This window comes from Eubalaena glacialis, chromosome 6, assembly GCF_028564815.1.
Source record: "Eubalaena glacialis isolate mEubGla1 chromosome 6, mEubGla1.1.hap2.+ XY, whole genome shotgun sequence".
In the NCBI taxonomy this organism is placed as follows: domain Eukaryota; kingdom Metazoa; phylum Chordata; class Mammalia; order Artiodactyla; family Balaenidae; genus Eubalaena; species Eubalaena glacialis.
In genome coordinates, this window is record NC_083721.1 from 61,742,777 (window position 1) to 61,768,516 (window position 25,740).

General features: G+C 44.3%; 1 protein-coding gene and 1 non-coding gene across 2 annotated transcripts; one reads left to right on the forward strand and one right to left on the reverse strand.

The window, feature by feature from the left end:
* Positions 1–9,578: 9,578 nt before the first annotated feature.
* Positions 9,579–25,179, forward strand: TIGIT (T cell immunoreceptor with Ig and ITIM domains). The gene is made up of 4 exons (XM_061193107.1): positions 9,579–9,642; positions 11,002–11,331; positions 13,696–13,802; positions 24,949–25,179. Exons 1-4 carry the CDS (start codon positions 9,579–9,581, stop codon positions 25,177–25,179), a joined length of 732 nt encoding a protein of 243 aa, XP_061049090.1.
* TRNAR-CCU (transfer RNA arginine (anticodon CCU)) lies at positions 13,212–13,284 on the reverse strand. The gene has a single exon. It is a non-coding gene; the product is annotated as a tRNA-Arg (tRNA).
* Positions 25,180–25,740: the final 561 nt, after the last annotated feature.

The window sequence follows — 25,740 nt, forward strand, 5'->3', positions numbered from 1 at the left end:
CATCCACACAGCTACCGCTTTCACCTTTTACTGATACAAATAACTATCCTATAAACCCACCTTTGTTCCTGTGTATGAGTCATTTGCACCTATTACCTACCTTATATTTTAAATTATTTTGGTTTGGGTATAAAACTTCATAACTAGGTCGTAAACTCCTTGAGTAAACTTTTTCTTCTTCCTATCAACCATAATGTCTAGCACAGCAGTTTTGCAAAGTAAGTGCTCAATATCTGTTGATTGATTGACATGAAGAAATGTGTTGGGGCTGTTAGGTTTGTTGTGACAGAGAATCAAGCAGCCTCAGCTCAGACCAGGAACTGCCTATCCAATATGAGGAATTTGGCTAAATTCTGAAAAGCTCCTTTAACTATTAGGCCACTTAAAAATAATTATATATTTCCAACTGTATTTTTTCAGTTGTACGCATAATTATTATTATGCTGAACAGTATTTATACTTAAATGTTTGGTAGTTCATGTAAGCGACTGAAATTAGTAATGTTTTACAGCTAAACCACATTCATTTTTAATTGTTCTTTTCTCACAGCCTTACTATTGACAATTTCTCTGATGCAATATTCATTTGAATTCTAACCACCCTGTCTCATGGGCAGATGGATTAAAACACAGAGGTCCTGAGTTCACTCCCATAACAGGCAGGGGGTCTCCTTGTAAAGGGGTCTTGCCCCTGGGCTTTTCATCCACATGTTCCCCCAAACTGCCTGCACATCCTGTCTGGCGCCCTGTTTCTCCCAGCTACACTTGAACATTTCCTTGCATTTAATTTTGACTTTTTGCTATGAATTTTTAATTTACAGAGAAGTAGAAAGATAAAAATTAATTCCCATTGCCTAAATTTGGCAAGCAACATTTTGCCACCCTTTCTTCATTATTTAAGGATTTAAAAGTTACAGACATTAATACATTTCATGCTTAAAAATTTCAGCAGAAATCTCTAAAAAAATTTTCCTACGTAACCACAATGTCATTGTTATACTGTGTTAGTTTATCGAGATTACTGTTACAAAATACCACAGACTGGGTGGCTAAAACAACAGAAATTTATTTTCTCACAGCTCTGGAGGCTGGAAGTCCAAAATTAAGGTGTCAGCAGGTTTGATTTCTTCTGAGACCTCTCTCCTTGGCCTGCAGATGGCCACCGTCTCAGTGTGCGCTTACTTGGTTGTCTCTCTGTCTGTATCTCTGTCTCTCTGTCCAAATTTCCTCTTTTTATAAAAACAACAATCATATTGGGTAAGGGCCCACCCTAAAGACTTCATTTTAACTAAATTAGCTCTTTAAAGACCTTATCTCCAAATACAGTTACATTCTGTGGTGCTGGAGATTAGGACTTCAACATAAGAATCTGGCGAGGGGGGGGGACACAATTCAGGTCATAACACACACTTAACAAAACTAACAGTAGTTTATTAATATAATTAATGTACAATCCATATTTGATTTCTTACAATTGTCCCCCAAATGTCTTTGTTCAAAATAAGGGTCAATCGAGGACCATGATTTGCATTCGGCTGTTATGCCTCCTAAATTTATTTTAATCTAGAATAGTCCTCTTCCCCTCTTTTTTCCCATGACATTGTCTTATTGAAGTAATTGCCCCACATTTTGCATTTTTCTCTGCTCTGTAGTTGGGGGTAATTTAACTTGTTCACCTATATGCCATACTGGGTTTCCCATAAGCTAGAAGTTAGGCCTGAAACCCTGCTTAGATTCAGGTTAAACATTTTGGGAATGAATATTTCATGGATGATATATACACTTAATATTGGGTCCAATTATGTGGCACAGTATGTCTAGCTGTTCAAATTCAAGTGGCATTTAGATTAGTCACTGGGATAAAATGGGGACACCTTGATCCCTCCCTTGAGCAGTTATATTTTCCCCCTTGTGACCAGAAAGGAATCTGTGAGGCTGCCTTAGCACAATGGAATATCCACTTTGCCATCACATTTCACCTAATGGTTTTCGTTTCCATTGGTGATCCTTAACTAAATCAATTATTTCATTAGGGTTGACAAAATTTATTCTCTATTTATTAGCTGGAATTAGTCTGTAAAGAAGTGCTTTCCCTTATCAAGTGGGGCTATTTAGCTATCCTTAAATATAGTTCCAAATGGAAAGACAGGATAAATCCTTTTAACTTTAATTACCAATTTTTAGAACAAGAAGTTGGTGTAGTAATTGCTTCCAATAGTGACAAATGAGGCTTGTTTTGTTTAGAGTTTTCTGTTTCTGGAGTGTCATTTATAGATTTGTGGCCTTTAATATATCCTTATAGCCTTTTTTCTTTTTCACACTCTATTTGACCCAACTTTGGCCATTTGTGGCCCCTGCAAATTGGTCTGGTCTTTTTGACATGACCCCATGAATCTTTGAAAGAATGAGATGTCCCAGGCTTACCTTGTATATTCCTTGATCCAAACCTGGAGTCAATCATTTCCCTCAGAAGCCTGGTCCCTCAAATGCAGAATGGTTTTAGAAAGCATTCTGCCCCTAGTGATACTCATTGCTACTGGAATATTGTTGTTTTGGGGCTCTTTCAATGGACCACACTAGACAATATATATATTCTTTTAATTCATGGCGTTGTATTGATCAAATTCAAATTTAACATTACAGGGTTTTACTTAATTAATTGAATTTATACTTCTATCTATTTTCTCTTATACTGAAAAGCTTGGCTTCTAACAACATTAATGTAACAACTTTGTTTTTGTATCATTATTTCAGAATTATAATACAACGGAATGACTGGAATATATGGTTTTTTATCCTAGAACATATCCCACTAAGTAAATACAAAGTGCTCAGTTTTAAACTCAGTTGATTATTTTCTCTGTGTGATTGTGTTATTAACTTTAAATGTGATTGGATTAATTTTCTTTTTGCCTTTGATTTTTAGGGATGGTTTTTCTTTTTCATTTTTATATAATACATATCATTTGAATATGTAAAACAGTCACGTGTCTTAGAAGTTAAAAGCTATATTCCAAGAAGTTCCTCTTCCATCCCAATTCCCCCCTCCCTACCCCTTCTCCCACCACCTAACAGTAACCAAATTTTAAAATTAATTCTGATCAGTTCTTACAGTGTTTCTTATTACAAATATGGGCAAATTTGTACTCATATTCTTACTCCCTTTTGTCCCTTTCTGCAAAGGTTGCATACTGTATTCACTGTTTGGCTCCATGATTTTTCATTAACAATGTCTCCTGGAGATCACTCCATATCAATACATTGGAATTGTTCTCATTCTTTTTATGGTTGCCCAGTTCTCCATTATATGGAGGTACCATAGTTTATTCAGTAAGGGGCTGGGTATCATAGTTTATTCAGCCAGGAACCTATTGATAGACATTTGGATTTTTTCCTGTTTTTTTTGTTTTTGTTTTTGCTTTTGCTAGTGACTGATGTCTCAATGAATAACTTTGTGCACATGTCATTTTCTATTTGTGCAGTTGTGTCCTTAGAATATATTTCTAGAAGTGGGATTCCTGGGCCAAAGGGTAAACACAGCTGTGATTGTGATAGATATTGACCAATTTTCTTGCAAAAGAGTTGCATCATTTTTTATTCCTAACAACGATATATGACACTTGTTCCCCCACAGCCTTACCATTAGAATATATTGTTAAAATTTTGATTTTTGTCAATTTGGTGGGGGAGAAATTGTATCACAGTATAGTCTTAACGTAGCCCTCTCTCTCTTTATGACTGGAGTGAACTTTTCAAATGTTTAAGGGACATTTGTATTTCTTTTTCTATGAACTTTCAGTTCATGAATTTTGGTCTTTTTCATATTGATTTTTAGAAATGCTTTATGTTAAGGAAATGAATCATTTGGTTGTGAAGTAAGTTCCAGTATTCTTTCCTAGTTTGTCATTTATCTTTTGACTTTTATGATTTTTGAAATGCAAAAGCCTTTTTTTTAACAAAAAAAAAACTTTATGTAGTCAAATTCCTCACCAATTGTATTTATTGATTCCAGATTTTGAGTCACAGTTTAAAAAGTTTTCTCAGCTCTCAGGGTTTAAAGGAATTCACCCATGTTTTCTTTCAGTATTTGTAGGTTTCATTTAAAAGTATATTTGGATAGCTGATTCATTGGAGTAAAGTTTTCTTAATATGGATTTTGCACATTTCTTGTTAAATTTATTTCTAAGTATTTTATTTTATTTTATTTTTTGCTGTTATTGTAAATGGGAGATCTCTTCCAAAATATTTTCTAACTGGTTAATGATTGTATGTAGGAAGACTGTTTATTTATATTAATTTTATATCCTGCCAATTTTACAGAATTCTATTGTTTATGATATCTTTCCCATTGATTCTCTTGTGTTTCCGATGTATATAAGCATGGTAACTAGAGATAGTTTTATATCCTTATTTCTAATTCTTACTCCTCTAACTGCTTCTCTTAATTGAATTGGCTAATACTTCTGATAAGTTGTTAACTAGTTGTGGCAATAGTGATCATTCTTTTTTTTTTTTTAATAAATTTATTTTTTAATTTATTTTTGTCTGCGTTGGGTCTTGGTTGCTGCGCGGGCTTTCTCTAGTTGAGACGAGCAGGGGCTACTCTTCATTGCAGTGCACAGATGCGGTGGCTTCCCTTGTTGCGGAGCATGGGCTCTAAGCACGTGGGCTTCAGTAGTTGTGGCTCACGGGCTTAGTTGCTCTGCAGCATGTGGGATCTTCCCGGACCAGGGCTCAAACCAGTGTCCCCTGCATTGACAGGTGGATTCTTAACCACTGCGCCACCAGGGAAGCCCCGATCATTCTTGTCTTATTCCTGACCCTAGTGGGAACACCTCTAGTGTTTTCCCATCAAAAGGGATGTTGGCTTCGGGGCTGGTGTGTGTGTGTGTGTGTAATTATGTTAAGAAAGAATTAATTTTTATTTTACTGAGTGGTTTTTTCTTTTTTCGGTCAGTCATAGGGATTGAATTTTCTTTTCAGTATCAGGAAATGACCGTATACTTTTTTCTATATAGATCTTGTATTTAATATTAAAGGATTTCCTAGTATCGAATCATCCTTGTAATCCTGGAATAAACTCTACCTGGTCATTATGTATTTTGCTTAATTTGCTATTGGCATCCGTGTGACGATATTTTATTTAGAATTTTCCCCTCAATATTTGTAAGAGATTAGGATCTGATTTTCTTTTATTGTGTACAATCTTAATAATTTTTACAACAGTTTGAAATTCACTTCATAAAACAAATTTGGAAGTGTTCCTTTATGTTCTCTGTCTGTATATTTTAAGTGACATTGAAATTATCTGCTCTTTACAGGTCTGTTATATCCCCCTATGACACCATCTTGGTCTGGCATTCTTTTTGTTGGTGGAAGGAGGATGCTTGATGATTGAGACACTCTTTGAATGATATGTTCGCATGTATTTCTATCCCAGTTCTAGTTGTCCTGGATGTTGAGGGATGCAGGTAGCAGGAAGCAGGAAGTAAGTTTCCAGGGGTAGAGGACATCTTTCCCACGGCAGATGGAGCTAGGGGGTGACTGATAGTATAATCACATCTAGGATGGGGGTGGAGGGGAAGCGACGTTGGTGGGTGGGAGGGCTGTGAAGAGAGGCTGCAGAAAAGGTCTCAGCTGAAGACAGAAGAGGAGTTGCTTCCTCCCAAAGACTTTTCTTCTGATTGCACTCCAGCCTCTCCTGGGAGCCTCTGTCCTATTTTCACAGCTGAGAAGGCAAAGGAAATTTACCATAATCCTCGAAACTCCTTGGCAGCGTTTACTGGGGTGCGGGGGTGGGTTCCTCAGGGTCACCTCACCCGAGGGAGCTTGAACAAACAATGGCAATCCCACCCCCAAATTCTCCCCATTGGCATTCGCTCTGAGCCAGTTGCAGCCAACAAACCGCCTGGCTCACAGACTTATGAAAGAGCCTCAGGTCAGAGATACTCCTTTCATGTTGAGTCTTTGATTTCCTCTCTCCACAAGGGGCTTTGGGACCACCACCCACTGCCTGGATGGCTCTGCTGTGAAGTCACTTTGCTATGGCAAAGGGCGGATGGGGCTGAGGGGGACGCAGGGCAGGCTCTTCCGGGTGCTCTGGGCGGCCCGGCCGCGTCCCCTTCTCTCCCCGGTTTCCGGTCTCCCTGCTCCCACAGGCCTCTGCGGACCCTTCGGCCACAATACAGCTCACACCAGGAGGCGCTGGTCTGCGGGGCAGAGAGAGAGGGAGCACTTAGCTGGGAAGGTCACCGCCCCTGCAGCTGCTGGTGTTGCAGTTGGTAAGAGGCTGGGAAGAGGGCGGAGAAGACAGTTGTGATATCCCTGAGGCTCCCGCACCCCTTCTGAGCCAGAGGGAAAACTCTGGAGACTACGAAGTCCAAAGACAGCTGAGAGATTGGTCTGTGCCCTGAGAGAACACTAGGTTGTATTTCGCGTATATGAGTCATGGCCTTGTGGAAAGTGTGACCACCCTCAGCCCCCTGGGCCCAGTGCTTGTGACCTCCCCCCGCCGAGCCATGGGCTTCCAACTGGAGCTGGGGAGCCAGCTGTGGGCTCGAGGGGGGCTTACAGGGAGAGGGGAAGGCTGGGCTGTGAAAGGACTTGAGGGGCCTGGTGAGGGTTTTACATTCTAGGCCAGTGCTTCTTCCCCCTTTACGTGCAAATAGAGTCCCTTCCCCGACACCTACACCCACCCCACTGCCTCAAGGCTAACCATCCCTGTCCAGCCCACAACCCCAGAAGTCAGGGGAGAAAAATATGGTGGCTCCTTTTAGAGCTTTAAATGGAAACGTGAGTTGGCACCCAACTAACCACAGGGGTTCACACTTTGTTGCAGGAGCTGCCAAGGGGGACCCCAAAGGCTCAGCGTGGCCCGGGGAGCTCTTGCTCCAGACCTGTTCCTCGCATCTGTGCTGCTTTGCTCTGGCTGCTGCCAGCGACTGTTCCAAGAGGAGTCCCAATAGGAGGCTCCCAGAGGGATTTGGGAGGTTCCCTGGGGAGACTCTTCCGTCATTCACCTTCCTCCAAGGCGTCCTCAGGGTTTGGCTGGTACAGTGGCTACTTTTCCACAGTAACATCTTATTCTCATATTTGATATCAGATGCCTAAGCCAGAATGAAGAGATTTGTAGAACTCTGGCCTTGGAGTCCAGAGACCAGGGTTTTACTCCTGGCAAAATACATGATATAGACAGGGATATTCTCCTCTGATTTTCCTTTCACTTCCTTAGTTAATGTTATTATCAATACTATCATTGATGTATTGAACCCTTCCTGTGTTCCAGGCACTGTGCTAAACACCTTACCAGACATTAGTTCACTGAATCCTCACAAGGACCCTATGAGGGGGGTGAGGAGCGGGTACTATTGTTTTTATTTACAGATGAGGAAACCGAGGCTTAAGGAGGTTGAGTAATTTCCCAAGGTCATCAAACCAGGATGAATTTGGACCCAGGTCTTTTTTCTTCCCTAGGGTGTTAGTCACCACCTTCAAATGTCTCTGGAGAGCACCACTGATCAAAATGGACTTGACCGTGCTCTTCTTTGGACTGACTGCTTAGAAACAAATAGAACAATTCTTTAACCCACTCTAAGTTTCTTTGGATTTCTAATTATACAGTCATCCTTCAGTATCTGTGGGGGATTGGTACTGAGAACCCTGCAGACGTTCAGGTCCCTTACATAAAAATGTCATAGTATTTTCATATAACCTAGGCAAATCCTCCCATAAAATTTACATCTTTTCTAGATTACTTATAATACCTAATAGCATGTAAATGCTATGTGAATAGTTATAAATACAATGTAAATGCTATGTAAATAGTTGCCAGTGCATGGCAAGTTCAAGTTTTGCTTTTTGGAACTTTCTGGATTTTTTTTTTTAACATTTTCAATCTGTGGTTGGTTGAATCCACAGATGCAGAACCCATGGATACAGAAGGCCAGCTGTATAAGACAGGTCCTGCCTCTGTGGCTTTTACCAACCCCCACTATAGAAACACAGTCTCTGAGTTTTTTATAGTCCAAACGCCAGAGTCCGCCTTTGTGCTCTATTCCCCAGAGCTGCTGTCGGCTCTCCCACCCCTCGCCCCTCTGCCTTGGCAACCAGTTTTGAAAACACCCCTCTGGTTCAACCTCTGTGCCCACATTAGGTGGACACGCGTTACGTCTCATAGCTTCTTCAGCTGCAGGCTCTGTGACTGTGGAGAGGCGGTGGAGGAGACGTGTCTTGATGTGAGCCTTGAAGGACAGGTCGAATTGGGGTGGGCAGAAAGACATTGGTGAGGCATAAGTTGTCTAAGGGGCTGGGGGTGGGGTGTAGGCGTGTACATGGGTCGTAGTGTAGAGTTGGGAATAGGTAGTGTAGAGTTGGGAATAGTTTCCTCCCCAGGGAGGGGAGGAAACTGGTTTGAGATGGAGCGTCCTGCAGAAGAGAAGGAGGACAGGAGCCCGGAAAGTGTGGAATGCTCAGGGTGCTGGGCTGGAATGAGAGGCAGAGCACCAGGCTTCAGATGTTCCCCCGTTGGAGCAGCAGACTTTCAAGACATAACACCACGGGGCATGGCCAAGGCAGGTGAATGTGTACCCTCCACCTCCTCTCCGCAGGGTGTGGCTTCACCAGAGCAAGCTTTGACTTTGACAGAAGGGGCGGTGATTATCTACCCTCATATCTCCAGAGCCTAGTCTCGAGTCCAATGCGTCGCAGGCACTCAGGGACTTTCAAAGGCATGAACTGAGAGAGGGAGGGCGGGAAGCAGGAAGGAAGGGTGGGTCAACAGTAGGACTTGATGATGAGCTGGGAGCTCCAGACAAGTGTCAGCCAATCCCGATCCAGGGTCAGGCAACTGGGGCTCACCCTTCTTTGCATCCCCGATTGTCACGGGGTCACGGTATGCGAGAAAACTGACTCTTCTGGTCTCCTCTGACTCTACTGGGTCAGAGAGACTAAGCCCGAATTCAACAGTTTCTCAGTCCAAATAAACAAGACAGAAGAAATAAGGTTCAAGGAGAGAGAATCTTAGTTCTTTCCCTCATTCAGGGGAAAGTTGCTCTGTTTGACCAAGACTTTTGTCCCACTCATGTCTTGTTTCTGAAGTAAATGTCTCTTGTTCCCTCGACCATTAGATTTCAAGTGCAGTTCCTGGCCTTTAAGTGCACAAACTTAAGTTTCTCTTGTCATTGCACAGTCGGGGCAGCCCAGTGAACCCTGTCAGGAACAGGTTCTCCAGAATCTTGGGCATTACACAGATGTGCTTGAGCTCATTAAATAAAGGCTAATTTAAACAAAAAGTGCATTGAGACAGAACTTAAAAACAATAGGTTGACTAATAGTAATCCAAAGACCAGTGTACCTCTAACCACATTTTTGTTTATTTTTAAATGTGTTTCCTTCATGGTCTTTCTTGTGGCTCACCCTGTGCCGTTTGTGCACTTGTTGTGAGTTTTATCTTCGACGTTGTTTTTGCTGAACTTGGTTTTTCCGAGACCTTGTCTCCTCAGAGGCTCAGTTTCACCCTGCCATCAGCAGTTGGCCAGTTTCGGTGGCAGAAGAGGCCACAGCTCCTTCCTGGGCAGCAGCATGCAGTGGTGTCTCCTCCTGCTCTGGGCCCAGGGGCTGAGGCCGGCTCGCCTCCCTGCCTCAGGTACGGCCTGAAGTCTAGCCTGGGATTGGAAGGGGAGGGAGAGCGGGTGGAGGAAGTGGGAGGCTGGAGCCATGGTCTTATCATCTGAGGGAAGGAAACACAGTTTTCAGAGCCCTGTGTCCCCTCGTTGAGAAACGGCTGTCTCTGAGAAGGAGATGCAGTTCTGTACTAGGCGGCAGATGAAGGACTTGGGGATGGGGGGTGCCCGACTGGCTGACCCAAGGAAGGAAGCAGGAGGAGAGAAAGGGACTAAGGAGGAGGGATGATGAGTTTGCTGAGAGAAGTTCACTCCTGCACCATCCTCCTTTCTTCTGTCCTTGAGGAAACTTCTAGAAAAACATTGTATTTCCGTAATGGAAAAACCTGCACGAACTTTTTGGCCAACCCAACATGTTTCCTGTGGATTAAAAAATGTCTTTGTGGGCTTCCCTGGTGGCGCAGTGGTTGAGAGTCTGCCTGCCAATGCAGGGGACACGGGTTCGAGCCCTGGTCTGGGAAGATCCCACATGCCGCGGAGCAGCTAGGCCCGTGAGCCACAACTACTGAGCCTGCGCGTCTGGAGCCTGTGCTCCGCCACAAGAGAGGCCGCGAGAGTGAGAGGCCCGCGCACCGCGATGAAGAGTGGCCCCCGCTCGCCGCAACTAGAGAAAGCCCTCGCACAGAAACGAAGACCCAACACAGCCATAAATAAATTAAAAAAAAAAAAAAAAGTCTTCGTCACAGATTCCAGAGATTCTACTATTATAGATTTAATTTATGTTAAATCTATTTCCTTCTATATTAAATATCATAAACAAATATTTCTGAGGGGGGCAGAAATATTTAAAAACTGTAGTATAATATTGTTTCCCTGTTGCTTTCTGAACCGTCTGGAGCAGGGGTGGAGGTCAGTGTCGAGGATGGTGGCTTTGCCTGGAGAAGCAGATTTGCTCTCCAAGCCTCCTTTCCTTTGGATGTCATGGCTCTCCTGAAAAATTTTCCGGGCACCCCAAATGGCTGTCAACCAAAGCAGCCAGGTTTTGTTTCAAAGGATAATGTGCCCAGCACAGAACTGGCTGCTGGAAGATATAATCAAACAGAAGCGGTGGCTGACAAGGGCTTATATTCTAGGTAGAGAGACAAAATAAGTGTGTGGAAATGATCAATGAGTTCATCAGGAAGGTGTATTCCCACAGAATATCCTAAGAGGGTGAAGTGCTACGTTGTGTAGTAATTACAGTCTGTACGGGGGAATGACAGGGCAGGCTGGAGAGACTGTCATTCCAAAAATCAATTCTGGCCTAAAGCCGCCTTGGAATTTCTACAGGAAGGTTCAATGCCAGCTGCTAAAAGTGCATGCTTCTTTTGCCCCTTCCCTAGGAGCTGTGACAGGCAGAATAGTAACAACGGGGAACATTTCTGCAGAGGAAGGTGGCTCTGTCACCTTGCAATGTCACCTCTCCTCCACTACTGCCAAAGTGACCCAGGTCAACTGGAAGCAGCAAGACCAAGTTCTGGCCATTCATCATGCCAGCTTGGGCTGGCACATCGACCCAGCCTTCACGGAGCGAACGGTCCCAGGCCCCAACCTGGGCCTCACCCTCCAGTCACTGACCAGGAATGACACAGGAGAGTACATCTGCATCTATCACACCTACCCTGACGGGATCTACAAAGGGACACTCTTTCTGGAAGTCCTACAAAGCTCAGGTATGCCCTCTGGAGCAGGGTGGCTGGTGATTGTCATCCTCTAGGGTAGAAAATGCATTCCTGCCCAATACTGCAGAGTGGGGCCTCCCAACCCTGGTTCACGTTCAAATCACCTGGGAGCTTTTAAATGATACTGATGCTGGCACCCCATCCCAGACCAGTTCAGTCACAGGGGCAGAGCAGGTTGTGCTAGGTTCTAAAAGCACCCTGATGATTTGAATGGGCAGCCAGGATTGAGAACCACTGTTCGGGTAAAAGCACCTCATGTATATTTGTTAGGAAGACCAGTTGTTCAGGTCTTGTGAGAAAGGATCTCATTAATTAGTTTAGCATCGATCATGCAAATTAGAATTAGCCACTAAGTTTATAAAGGATTAGAGCTCAGTGCTAAGTGTAAATGTACAATAATTTACATTTCTGTGGTACTTCATAGTTTCCCAAATGCTTTCACTTTCATTATCCACCTGGACACTTAAACCAGTTCTCTGGAGGGTGGGAAAGGGTTGTTATCATGGCTGAGGGACAGGATAGCAGAGTCATGATGGGCTCAGGCAGCCTGGGTCCAAATCCTGGTGTTGCTGTTGACCTCAGACAAGATTATTGGGCTTCTCTGTGCCTTGTTTTTCTCGTCTGTGAAATGAGGAAAAGATGTAAGACCTCACGAGGAGCTAACATAGGATTTAATTACTTACTAAAAAAAAAATGCCCTTAGAACAGTCCCTGGAACATGACAAACATGAATTCAGTACGTAAGTAAGCATGAACATAAGTATGAACACGATCCCCCGATTCCCATCTGACTGTTGGGTGGAGGTAGAAGCTGAGGCTTGCCCAGAGCGGTACAGCCGATTTTAACACAAGTGTTCTGGTTCCACTCAACTACACCCTCAGAACTGCTATTTGCTGACATCAGTGGTGTTGGAGATTAAGTTTGATGAGTTAGCAAAATATGTGTAAACTGAGAAGATAAAAGGTTATCTTAAAGTTTCTTCTCAAGTGCTGCTTCTTGAGGGCCCCTGGCATAGGCCAGTGCAGCATGTGGGGAAGAGCCTCCATCCTTTTCTGGTTCTATGGAGAGCCCTCTGCAGCCCCTCTGACCCTCTCTAACTTTGGTCTCCATCAGTCCTCTTTCCCTACCTGTGGCCAAGGCAGGAGACTGAGTCCTCAGAGCAGGAGGAACACATTCTGGGGAATTTGGGCTCCCCCCCTGCTCCTGGTACCTTGTGGGTACTGGGGGTGCTGCCCTTGCCCTAAGTGATTACATGCTTTAGCCATCCTCCCGGCAATCTAAGCCCTTTGTTAGAAGGAAGAGGGGCCCGGCCTCTGCTACACCCTTCTCCTTTCAAGACTGCCCTGGACACCCGGGTTCTGCCCAAGTTCCTGGGAAGGAGGTGGGGATGGGATGAGGCAGCCTGGAAACCCTTCCACTTATAGTCCAGCACACATCCTGACAATTGTCCCGTTTCCCTCACACTCTCCTTGGGTCAAGCATCACTCATCTTTTCAAAACTCTCTTCCTGGCTCTTCCTCCTTGCATTTACATTTTACATCTTCATAGAACTTCACTTACTCATGCTTTAATTCATGTCATGAATATTTATTAAGCACCTGGTAGGTGCCAGGTGCTGGCAAAACAGCAAAGGATAAAGCTCCAGAACCTTACTCCCTCCAGGGTCTCACAGCCGAGTTGGAGTAAGTGTTATAGGCTTAAGGTGAAAGGTTATATGCTTTTTTACTTCTTTGTACTTTAATGTTCTTTTAATTTTTTTTTAATATGTATTTATTTATTTATTTTGGCTGTGCCTGGTCTTAGTTGTGGCACGTGGGCTTCTTAGTTGCAGCATGCAGACTCTTAGTTGCGGCATGCATGTGGGATCTAGTTCCCTGACCAGGGGTCAAACCCGGGACCTCTGCATTAGGAGCGCAGAGTCTTACCCACTGGACCACCAGGGAAGTCCCTGTTCTTTTAATTTTTAATTAAACTTTTTTTATACTAGTATGATTATAAATATGAAGTTTAATAAAGAAAATAATCACTTTCTGGTTTTTTTCTTGTTGTTATTCGTTTCACTTCATGATTATGACTGAAATTGATTTTGTCAAAAAGAGAAAGGAGTGTTAAAATGGTCTGCGCTGGTGTCAAGTGTGTGGGGTACACCCCTTGAGAGATCAGGCATTAGTTTCATGATGGGCCCGGCAGATGCTCTGCTGTCCGAAGAGCTGGACTTGAAGACGCCAGTCCTGTGGTTAGAGAAAGGCCTGGCCAATTCCCACGCCCGTGCCCTGACACTGAGGCTTCCCTTGTAATGGTTGCCCTTTGCTTCCGGCCTCTGCCCACTCACCTTTGTTTTGTCCTCCCTCTAGTGGCTGAGCACAGCGCTGGGTTCCAGATCCCATTGCTTGGAGCCATGGCCACAGTGCTGGCAGTCATCGGCACAGCAGTCATTGTGGTGGTCATACTGGCCAGAAAGGTAATGACTCTGGCTGCATATCTCAGTCCTGGGCATCCCATTTCTGCCACCCTGGTCCTTTCATGTCCCCTTTCTGTCTAGAAGTGATCTCTCCCACTGTTCATTGTGCCTTCTTCACAGTCCTTGCTCTGCCTTTCAGTGGCATTGTTTATGCTCTTTTGCTGTCCCTTCCCTGGTCTGGGAGCTCCTGAAAGGTAGGATCTGTATCCTTCCCATCTTGCTGTGGCCTACAATTCCTGGCTTCTGCTTGTCCCTTAAGCCACTCCTCTGAGAGTTTGATTTAGCCACTGTGATTTTGATGCGTCTTGGGCATCTACTCTGTGCCAGGGGTTTTTGAACATTAGCTCCTTTAACTTTAACAACCCTTCAGTAGTGCTGGGCTATCTAGCACTTCCACAGAATGAGAAATCAACACTCCAAAGATTTAGGGGTAAAAGGTACATGGCAAGATGAGTAGGTTGTAAATCCTCCGTTACTCTTGCTTAAGAGGTCACGTGGCTGAAAGAGTATTGGATGGGGAACTGGAAGTTTCTAATCTCAGCATTGAGTGTGTGATGATAGGGATGCTGTTTCATCTTCCAAGTCTCCATTTCTTCATGTATAAAATGGGGATTATGATTCTGCTCGCTCTATATCACAGGGTTGTGATGAACAGGTGGCATATTGCATGTGAAAGCTTTGTAAACAATGAAGAAATATATCCACATCCTTGTGTCGTAACTGGTAGTTAGTGATTAGAATAAGCAAAAGAATTCCCACTCCTGTTTTGTCTGCCCTGTTGGGTCTTTTAAGCCATCCCAGGTTGACTTAAGTTACTAAACAAACACTTGGGGGAACACAGGCCTGTGATTCCCAACATTGTTTTCCACCTTGTTTCAGATCCTCTTCCCTAGAGCCTGACTCACTTTCCGTCCAACTCTGGTTCCCCTCCGTTAACAATTCAACTCTGCAGCCTTGCTTTGCTCTCTCTGGACTGGTACCTGGTGCTGTTATTCCTGATACATGTGGGTTTACAGTTACCACTTTATTTTCTTCATATTTGTTTTGCCTGTTTTATTCCCCAATCTTTCTTGCTGCCTTTTGAATTAAGTACTTTTTGTTATTAAAAAGATCTATTTAGTAGTTATGCATTTTTCTTTTCTTTTAGTGGTTACACTAGAGATTACAAAATAGATCCCTGATTTATTAAAGTCTAATATGTATTAGTACTTTCATCATTTCTTGGATTTTGCAAGAACCTTAGAACACATTAACTCTTTACCTACCTCCCCAACTTACTGCTATTATTGTCATGGATTTTAGTTCTCTATTTTAAACCCCAAAGAAATGATTTATTGTCTTATGAGCCAATATTCATTTAGATTTACCCTTTCTGTTGCTCTTCACTTCTTCCTGCATGTTCTTTCTTATAACTAGGATAGTTTTCCTTCTGCCCAAAGAATATCCTTTAGTATTTCCTTGTGGGCAGGCATGCTAGTGATGAATTATCTTGCTTTTTGTTCATCTGAAAATATCTTAATTTTTCCTTAATTTAAAAGTGATATATTTGTTTTGCTGGGTATAGAATTCTATGTTGGCAGTTATTTTCCTTCAACATGTGGAAAATATTGTCCCATTGTCTCTGGCTTCTCATATTTCTGTTCAGAAATTATATGAGAATCTTATTTTTGCTCCTTGGAAGATAATGTTTTTTGTTTTTTTTTCCTGGTTCTTTAGAAATTTTCTTTCTCTTTGGTTTTCAGCAATTATATGGTGATATAATTGGATATAGTCATCTTTGTATTTATTCTCTTTGGGGTTTGGAGTGCTTTTTGAACTTGTAGCTTGATATCTTTTGTCAGTTTTATATCATTCTTGGCTATTATTTCTTCATGTATTACTTCTTTGTCCTTGTTTTCCTCTCCTTCTGGAATTCTAATCACGTGGTATTTTCAACATTTTCACTTTTTCCAACATCCCTTACCCTCTTTTTTGTATTTTCCATCTACTTGTCTCATCAAATGTTTTCTTTGGCCATGCCTTCCAGTTTACTAAGTATCTTCTTTGATGGATCTACTCTTCTGTTAAATCCATCCCTTAAGTTCTTAATTTCCGTTATCATATTTTTCAGATCCAGGATTTCTATTTTGTTCTTTGTTTGGATAGTTTAAAGTCTGCCAAAATTCCCAATCTTGTTTTTAATTCTTTGAAAATGTTAATCATAGTTATTCTGAAATCTGTGCCTGATACTCCTATTAATTGGGTTCTCTATGGGTCTTTTAATATTCTCTCTTTTTGCTTGTTTTTTGGACCTATCTTATCTTTTTGACTGTTTACTTTTCATTGAATGCTATATTTCTACATGAAAACCCGTGGCCATAATTTGAGGCTGTGGATAATAACATCTTCCTCTAAAGAAGATTCCTTTTTGCTTCCATCAGGTAACTAATCTTCAGGCAGTAGCATTCCCATCACCTTAATTAAATCAGTAGTGAGAGGATTTAAAGCTGGATTTAATTTCTGCTACTTCCTTACTTGTAGAGTGTAGTCCTTTGGGGTTCCAACTCAAAGCCTGTAGTGTTTGCCAGAGTCTCCCTTCCTCGGTGGCCTCTGAACTCCAAATTTTGTCCCTCCAGCTAGAAATTCTGTGTAGCTCATTTGCCTCTCAGCCATGACTTTCAGGCAATTTCTCTAGGAGAAAATCCATACCTCTCCCAACCCCACAATGCTCATCTCATCTCTCTGGGCTTCCTACTCCTGGATCTTGCTCCCCAGACCACAAATTTCTCACTGATTTGATAGATTTCTGATTAATACAGATAGATGTTTATAATATTTTGTTCAGTTTTTCTACCTATTCTTCCTGGAAAGGTTGGTTCAAAGCAACATAGGCAATCATTGTTCTACCAGAAGCAGAACTCATATTTCTGATGTTGTATTTCATATCTGCACTCAAAGGCTGACTTTTACAAGCAGAACATATTTACCCAGTCCACCCACTCTGTACCTTTGGCTATATTGGATCAAGACCCCCAACTCGAGTTCTAGCCCCTCTGTGCCTGATTCCTGAACAGCCATTTAGCCTGAATGTGGCCAGGTCACTGCCAGTCCCATAGAGGGAGGGATTTGGACAGATGTGTGTTCTTAGGCTCTGGTTCCATCTTGCTTGCTTATTGTGAGTTCTTGTCTTCTTTTTCCTTTTCTCCCTCTCTCAGAAATGGACCATCCTTTGACTTTCTCTTCTTTTTTATTTAACATCTATTTTACTATTTTATTCTTGTTACTCCTCTGAAGACCGAGAGCTACTTCCCTCTCCAGGCCTCAGAGTTGAGATGAATTGCACAAACTAGAATTGCTTAATAAGAAAGTGCTATTGTAATGTTCCTCCACTTAGACCTCATGGTATTTTGCATTTTAAACAGCCTTAATTCTATATCCCTGCCTAGGATAAAAATTGTATATATTTTCCTAGTGTTAATTCTGCTTATGGAGTTACACTTTTGTGCACATTCATGTCTATTACCAGTGACTAATCTTGAACATTTAGTCTAATATCTTACATCTTAAATTCTCTTAGTTTGCTGTGTAGATAAACTCAGTTTGCTTTCTGTAACCTACCATCAATAACTAGGGTATTGTTGTAAAAATAACACGTTCCATTTGACACATGTTCTGTCTTCAGTCAGATCTACAAATGAAGAGAGCCCAGGAACACTCACTCTAACCTTATTTTACTGAGAACAGATTGGAGTGAGGATGGGAAAAGGTATTTTGGTAGCAAAACCAAAGTCTTGTTCCCCTCTGAGTTACAAATTGGCCAGGTCTCCCCCAGTCACTGGTCTAACAGTGCTCCAGGCACCTGTTGGACCTTGTTAATTTGGTCTAGAGGAAGTGAAAGAGATTCTCCAAATGGTAGGAAAGCTCATGTGATAGGTGAAAGTTACATAAAATCTAATATCAGAAGATGACTGCCTGGTCCACCAACTTGCCTACAAAAATCTCTTGTCCTATGGTTCAAACCCTCACTTCCAGGTTTATGAAACAAACACTGAGATTGCTGACCTACCTGGTTCATAGAGATGTGGCCACTTATTCCTTGTCATTCAACAGACATCATGGAACAGAGTACTGGGGATCCAGCAGTGGCTGAGATGTGGCTAGTGCTATCGAGGAAGTCAATGACTTACAGTATTTTCATTTATGTCTTGGCTATCACAGTAGACAGGTTTAGTAAATGAAACCTCTAGGGGAAGATGAGGGAAAGAGAAGTGATTGACTAGAGGGGAGAGGTGAAGAGAATGTTGATTGATCTCTGAGCTAGGCAGGGAGCTGTTATGGTGGTTGGTGAACAAATGTCCTCTGCTGTCACCAGAGCTCTGTAGCTCTGGCATGGACATATGGAAAGCTCTTTAGAAGCAGCAGAACACATTTTCCTGTTAAGGATTAAGACTGGTTCATTTTCAGGCCAGTATCCCAGAGCAACTTTGGTCATCTTTGTATAAGGGAAAGGGGAAAAGGTGAAAAGAGAGAGTCCAGTAGCTATCAAGTTCTGTGGCTCCCCTTCTAAAATGTTTTATTCACCAGTCCCCTCTTTGACATGTCCACTGCTTCCTGTCTAAATCAGTTCCTCTCTGTTTTTTCATGTGCTTTGGCTATAGTTTCCAGTCTTCTCTCTCTCTTTGCTCAAATGCATTTTATACCTGTATTATTCAAGGTCCATCAGGGAACACATAGTATTCTCAAGATGAGTAGTTTGAGGATAGTTTAATACGGAGATTTACAAAGGACTGGGAAGCATATAAGGAAACCATAAGCGGGAGTGTAGGAGTGTGTTGTTACCAACCCTAGTTCTTTAGGGGAAAGGAGAGAGGATGATTACTGGAACCTGGGAGGGAGGATGATTACTAGGACCTGGAAAGAGAGAGTTGTGTGGAGGGATCACCTTGAGAAGTACTGTAATCTTTGATTGAAGGCCACAGCCAGTCCAAGTCCACCCTGCAGAGAGAATGCCAGGAGAATATACACCCTCAGCTCGCACTCTTTCCCTCCATTCTCCTATTGTTGCTTTGCATTGGCTAAACCCAAACTCAAGCCAGAGGACAAGGGAACTCACTGATTCAGTACACGTAGTTCAGTCTTCTTTGGGCACAGAAGAGGGTGCAGAAGGTTGGAGAGTGACGTTGAGGGGTGAACAGACAGTATCCAAGCCAGTACTATTATAGACCTGGAAATGGGCAAGAAATCTTGACTTTCCATGCTTCAGTCTACTCTCATGCATCCTTGATCTTTTGGTTATACATTTAAGCAATACCCTTGTTGGCTGTCCATCTATATTTCTCCTAGGAACACACTGGGCTTTATTAGCCATCTTAATATCCCTGTGGGCCAGGCTTCCTTGGCTGCCATTGCAGTAGTTACATCCACCTTGTTTCTTAAGTGCTGCCATCTGTCCCTATATTATTTTGGGATCTCCTCATCCCTCTTTCTACTGGGGATCCAGTTCTGTAAAAGCATCGCCTACTTCAGCCCCAGCCTACAGAGGAGAGATATCTCTGAGCCCCTCAATGATGCTGGTGCTCCCTTCACTAGCACATTCCTTTCCACCTCAGTAAAAGTGTGTCTTCTGGATCTTCCCAAGAAACATAATCAGCTGTTGGATTTAAAAAATTACTTAGTACAGGGATTGGCGAAGTTTCTTTGTAAAGGGCCAGGATCTTTTAGCTTTTGTGGACCTTACGGTCTCTGTTGCAAAAATTCAGCTCTGCCATCGCACTGTGAAAGCACCACAGACAACATGTAAATGAGTGAGTGCCACTGTGTTTCAATAAATCTTTATTTATAAACACTGAAATTTGAATTTCATATAATTTTCATGTTTAATAAAATACTGTTCTCTTGAATTTTTTTTCAATCACTTAAAAATATAAAATCCATTTTAGCTCATGAGCAGTACAAAAGTCTGTGGTGCCCCAGATTTGACCCATGGGCCTTAGTTTCCCAATCCCTGATTTAGTAGACTGTATTGGGAAAAACTCTGTGTCTTTTCCTCTTCTCTACTCTTAGCACTGCACAGAACACTTCTGACACTAGATGTGTGGGTTTATTGCCACACTGACTAATTCTCCTACAACCCCTGAGTGTCCTACAGTCAATCCAGTTCTGACACTATCTGCTTGGAGTTAACATCAGGTTAGGGGCTCAGTTCTCCAAGACTGCCCTCCTTCAGATGCCAATTGCAAGTCCCAGGTTGTCACCTGTACCTTTGACTGACTGGCTGTATATTGCACTTCCTACAACCCTCTCCTCGGATTCAATAATTTGCTAAGACAACTCACAGAACTCAGGGGAACACTTACTTACATGTACCTGCTTATTATATAATAAAGAATTTGATAAAGGATACAGAGGAATACCCAGATGAAGGAAATACATAGGGTGAGATCTCGAAGTGTCCTGAGCACAGGTGCTTCTCTCCCCACGGTGCTGGGTGTGCCACCCTCCCAGCATGTAGATATATTCATCAACTCCAAATCTCATACTTCTGGGATTTTTATGGAGACTTCATCACACAGGCAAGATTGGTTATTAACTCATTTTCCAGCCCCCTCCACTCTCTGGAGAATAGGGAGTGGGGCTGGAGGTTCCAAGCTTCTCATCATGGCTTGGTCGTTCTGGTGACCAGCCTCCATTCAGGAGCCCAGCAAAAGTCGCCTCATTGGAACAAAAGACACCCCTGTCACCCAGGATATTCCAAGGGATTTAAGAGCCCTGTGTATGACATTCCTATCACTCAGGATATTTTAGGAGTTTAGGGAGCTCTGTGTCAGGAACTGGGGTTAATAGAGACCAGATATTAGCAGGAACTGGGGATAGAGACAAATATATGCTTCTTACTATTCCACATGGGTCCATGATAACATCCCCACTTCTCTGAGCATTTTGTTTCTTTCTTCCCTAGTTTTCCAAAGCACTGTTGGCATCTCTGTTGACAGCTGTGTCCCAGGGCCTTGTGAGGGTGTTAGATCTTGAGTCATGGGATGTGTCCTAATATTGACAAATGATGTGTCCCTCATCCAGTCTTAAGTTCTACTCACCCAGCCCTGATCCACTCCCCTCAGGATTCACTCCCAAACATACTCTCCCAGTTCCACCAGTATGTGTTAGCTCCTTTTGTTACAACCTCTCTCCTCCCTCAGCATGCCCAGGATTCCCTCAGTTAGTGTAGGTTGAGATTTTTGCTAATTATGGGCCAATGGCCAATAGGGGAGGGGAGGCAGGTCCTGACAGGACCCATCTTCCATCCCGGGGAAGGGGGTTACCTCTGCATCTCCAGATGATGCAAGAGAAGCTGGTGGTTCAAGGCTCCCAAGTGCATCTACCAAGAGATCCTCCTCCCAATGCACAGAAATGCCTCCATTCCCGCCCAGACACTGATTTTGGTGGAGTCTTGCCCAGGCTTAGAATTCAGCCTTCTTTGAAGTTCTGTCGCCCTTATAGGTAGGTCCTCTGCCTGCTCTTCAGTGTTGGAGGTGAGTGTTTCTTTAAATGTTGCCCAGGAAGAGGAGCTTTGATTCTCACACTTTGCTTTCAGTTGCTGGTAGATCTGTCATGTTCTCTTCTCAGTCCAACAGCAGAATTTAGTAAAAACCACCCAATCCCACAGTCCTAACAAGCACTGTCTGCTCTATACTTCTCAAATGTCAGAGCTGTTGCACCACTCATAATCCCCTTCCCTTTGTGTCTCTTCCCATTTCACCACCAGTGGTGGGGTCTGTATCCCATCCAGCTGGTGAGGGATTCCCCTCCACAATCCCATCCTAGAGTCTGCCTTCTAGGGCCATTCCCAGGAGCAACTGTTTTAGATTTGTGCCCAGACATAGAGCCTGGCATGGGAATTCCGGTGAGAGTGACTTATTGGGCTGGGCTCTCAGATGAAGAGTAGTGAAGGAAGCAGGGTAGGGCTAAGGGATGTGGTTTTGGGGGAGATGTGGTTGAAGCAGATTTGGTCACACCTTGAGGAGGGAGCCAGCCTTTTGAAAACCCACCTCAGCCAGTTGTTGACTGCTGGCTGCTCACCAGGAAAGGTCCAAGAGCAATTCTCCAGAGAAGGGGCAGCTGTGAGCCACTCATAGCCTAGTTTCCCAGTGTCTGGGGAAGGGAAGCACTGGTCAGGTGGAGAGGCGATCTCAGCAGGGCACCAACAGTATTCCCTACAGACCCTGAGAGCCAGTAGGTTGAATTATTTAGGAGTTTGGCGTTTGGAATCAGACTTAGGGTTTGGATCCTGGCTCTACCACTTGAGTAGCTGGGCCACCTAACTTTGCTGACCCTCAGCTTCTTCATCTGTAAAATGGGAACAATTATGGTATTGCCCTATTAGGGCTGTAGAAAAACTCAACTCATATAATTCACATAAGGCCCCTGGCATTTTTCCTGGATGTAGTAATAACCATTATTTATTAAGCTCTTATAATTATTATAAAATTTATTTACTGCAGCACCTCATGATACCTGGTGCTCAATAAATTAGTTATATTGCATAGAGTGATTGTGACTAAATGAATGGATGTTACTTGCTAAGCTACTACTGGGAAAAGTGCACCCAGGGGAGCTTCTGTGAGGAGAGATGGGTGTGTCCATCTCCAGGACGGTGACTGCCAAGTGTCTGTTCTCACGTGCTCCGAGAGGGTAACATTTGTCCTGCAAATCTCCATAGTCGCTATCGTCGTAGCTTCGTTTGGTCTTTTAGAACAACATCAAGGCCTTAATTCCAGACTTGTTTTTTACACTGATTACAATTACAGGGTTCCCTGTGCAGGACGGAATGAAAACAGAACAGCTGAGAGACCCAGCTCAGGCATATTTACATTTCCCAGAGGATTTTTGGAAGCCAAAATAGTCCTAAGATTCAAAGGCAAGGGTAGGCAGTCTAAGAATGGGAACGAGAACACACCAACACAAAAAGCCACAATCAGCTCTTTGAGAAAGAATTGGGTGTCTGTATTTTTAAAATGGATAGGGTGGCATCAAGGGATGTAGGACTTCTCTGAAGCAAAGAATCAGCGTGACCTACGATAACAACCCTTTTCTTCACACCTACAGTAAGGTGCAGCCACTTCTACTGAAAAGGAATGAATGAAACAGTCCGTGGGCCCCAGCTCCTCAGGGCCCGCAGTGAGGCCGCACCTGTAACTTCTGATATGTGTTCAAGGCGCGCATCCATGCCGCCCACCCTCCCGCTCAGCCTCTCTGCGTCTATTTATGTCCTGCAGAGCTTGACACCAGCCGATGAGGATGGTGCTGTTTCCTATCCCGGAAGCAGGGGGGTGGGCACAATGAAATTTGGTTTGTGTTTGTTGTTATTTTCCAAGCCTGTGTGCGGTGGCTCTTTGTGATTCTGTCATTTGGACCTACAGTGGGGCTAGGTGACCTGCTTTAGAGCAGTATCCATGAAGGCCGAGAGGCTGTCACCTTTGCATTGCGCGCCATTAGGCATTTCTTCTGCCATCCCGCTTGTGCCTGCTGTTCTTGGATTTTCTTGCCTGTAAAGCACACCCCTCACCTATGACGCTGCCATATGGACGTGATGGCTGATTTCACATCCTTGATTTTCCCAAACAGGTTTCACGGTCTATCCTCTTGTCTCATAAGTGTAAATGTACTTGTCTGACCATGAGTCCATATTTTGATTTGGAAAATCCCGTTTATTTAGATTTGGGGCCGGGTGGCGGGAGTGAGCAAGGAAAGAGAGAGAGAGAGTGAGTGTGTGTGTGTTCGTGTGCATTTCAGTCCTAAGACCTATACTGAGCATCTGTTATGAACTCCGAGGTTACCAAGAGGAATACAGCACAGATCCTCCCCTCAGGGGAGCTCACAGTTTGGGGCCTGAGGAGACAGAAGGGTAAACAAATTCCAGGCAGCACTGAATGTTACAACAGAGAGCACCCAGGGCCGTAGTGGAACACACAGGAAGGATGTTACTCTCCCGGAAGAGTCAGGGACGTCTTCTTGGACAACGTGCTGCAGAGCCGGGTCTGGAGGAGCGAGCAGCCAGCTTTGCAGGGAACTGTGGTGAATGGACAGTGGGCGTAACATATACCAAACTGGAGAGGCAGGAAACAGTGCATGGCATTCGAGACACTGCAAGATGAGAGGCAGCTTGGCTGAGAAGAGCATGGTCTGGAGTCCCACAAACCCAAGTCAGAACTGGGACTTCACCTGTCTGAACCTATCAGCTCACTCACAAGTGGAAACATCATTAGGGTTGTTGCTGAGATGACATAAAGAAGCTAGCCCGCGTGGTGCTCACGGCAGATTCTCAATCAACGGTGCCTCTCTGGCATCCAGGCCCTATACCAGGAGTTGGGCTGTTGGTTGGGGAAGCACTGCAGCAAATGAAGCTGGAAAAGTGAGCGTGACCAAATCACAAAGGGCATTTTGGGGGGGCATCACACACAGTCTGCTGTGGGGCGTAAAGCGAAACTACACGGGGCATGTGGGCTTGCTGTGGGTGGTGAGACCCGCCCGCAGCTGGACCTCTGGGTCTGGAGCTCAGGGCGGAAGCCTGGGCTGGTTTGGATAGGGATTTAGGAATCCCTAGAGGAGAGAGGGTGGCTGCAGCTGTACATAAGGATGAAGTGTCGAGTGTGCTGCACAGAGGAAGAGAGAGTACCGGGTGCGAGAAAGCAGAGACCGAAACCCCGAGGAACCTCTTTACCTGGGGAGCTGAGTGTCAGCGGAAAAAAAGAGCAGGCCTGGCCGCAGAGGAGGAGAAGCGGAGAGAGTGATGCCACGGGGCCCAGGGAAGGAGAACATCTCGAAGAGGAAGCGGTCAGCGGCGTCAGAGGCAGCGAGGAGTAAGAGAGAGGTGGGACTGGAAACCGCCTGCCCAGCTCAGCGAACAGGCAGGAGCGCGTGGGCCGCCGTGCGCGTGCAGCCCGGAGCCTTTCAGGGGAGCGGTTAGTGCTGAAATCTACTGTGAAAAGGCTGAGAAATTAAGGGTTAAGGAATTGCTGTGGATAAGAACACAACTTCGTGAGTGTGTGTGTGTGTGTGTGTGTGTGTGTGTAAGAAAGGAAGAGATCATTAGAACTATGGATCACGTTGGGGAGTAACTTTTAAATAACATCCCCATATACTCACTCTGTAGTTTTTTTGTTTTTGGAAGAAATCGCTCAGAATCCGTTCTGCGGAAGGTGGCCTCGGGAGGAGGCCATCTGAACAGGAGGAGTGGAGGCCCAGCGTCCTGTCCTCCCCAGGCAGCTGTGTGCGGGCGGACGCCGGCCTCTGCAGGGAGCAGCCGGGAGAGGACCACGCAGAGCCCGAGCCGCACGACTACTCCAACGTCCTGAGTTACAGAAGCCTCGCGAGCTTCAGCGTCCCCGCCGAGAAGGGCTAGCTCCCGGGGGCACCCTCTGGGAAACACAGTCCTGTCTGTGCTATCAAAGGTGGACGCATTGGCGTCTGCCCATCACGGCTGTGTGTGTGTGTGTGTGTGTGTGTGTGTGTGTGTGTGTGTGCATGTGGACGTCTGCACACGTGTGTGTGCGGTGTGTTCGGTTGAGTGAATGTATGTCGTCCTCCTCTGTGTCTGCATTCCCTTTACCCTTCCCTTCTGTTCCATCTTGGCAGATCCCGGGGAGGAGCTTGTATCTTGATTACCAATGCAAAGTTAAAAAAACAAACAAACACTTGACCTGGTTTTGAATCTGGCAGTTGGAACAGATCCTGTGGCTGAGATCTGCATTCCCCCTAAAAGCACTGGGCAGGGTTCAGGGCTACAGGAGTCTGTGGTGGATTTCAGGGATGGGTGACTGCAGAGCCACCTCATCTCATTTGCCACTGTCGTCTGCATCAGCGTTCACACATTTGTGGCATTTTAGGACTAAGGCATGCTACCAGCTTGTATGCGGAGATTGGAGGATGACTAAACCATCGACCCGGGTCCCAGCCCTTTGAG

Excerpts from the sequence above, each read along its gene's own strand:
- TIGIT (XM_061193107.1), top strand. The coding sequence starts at position 9,579 with ATGCAGTGGTGTCTCCTCCTGCTCTGGGCCCAGGGGCTGAGGCCGGCT. Across the intron at positions 9,643-11,001 it reads GGCTCGCCTCCCTGCCTCAG|GAGCTGTGACAGGCAGAATA; the intron begins GTACGGCCTGAA and ends CCCCTTCCCTAG. Across the intron at positions 11,332-13,695 it reads GGAAGTCCTACAAAGCTCAG|TGGCTGAGCACAGCGCTGGG; the intron begins GTATGCCCTCTG and ends TCCTCCCTCTAG.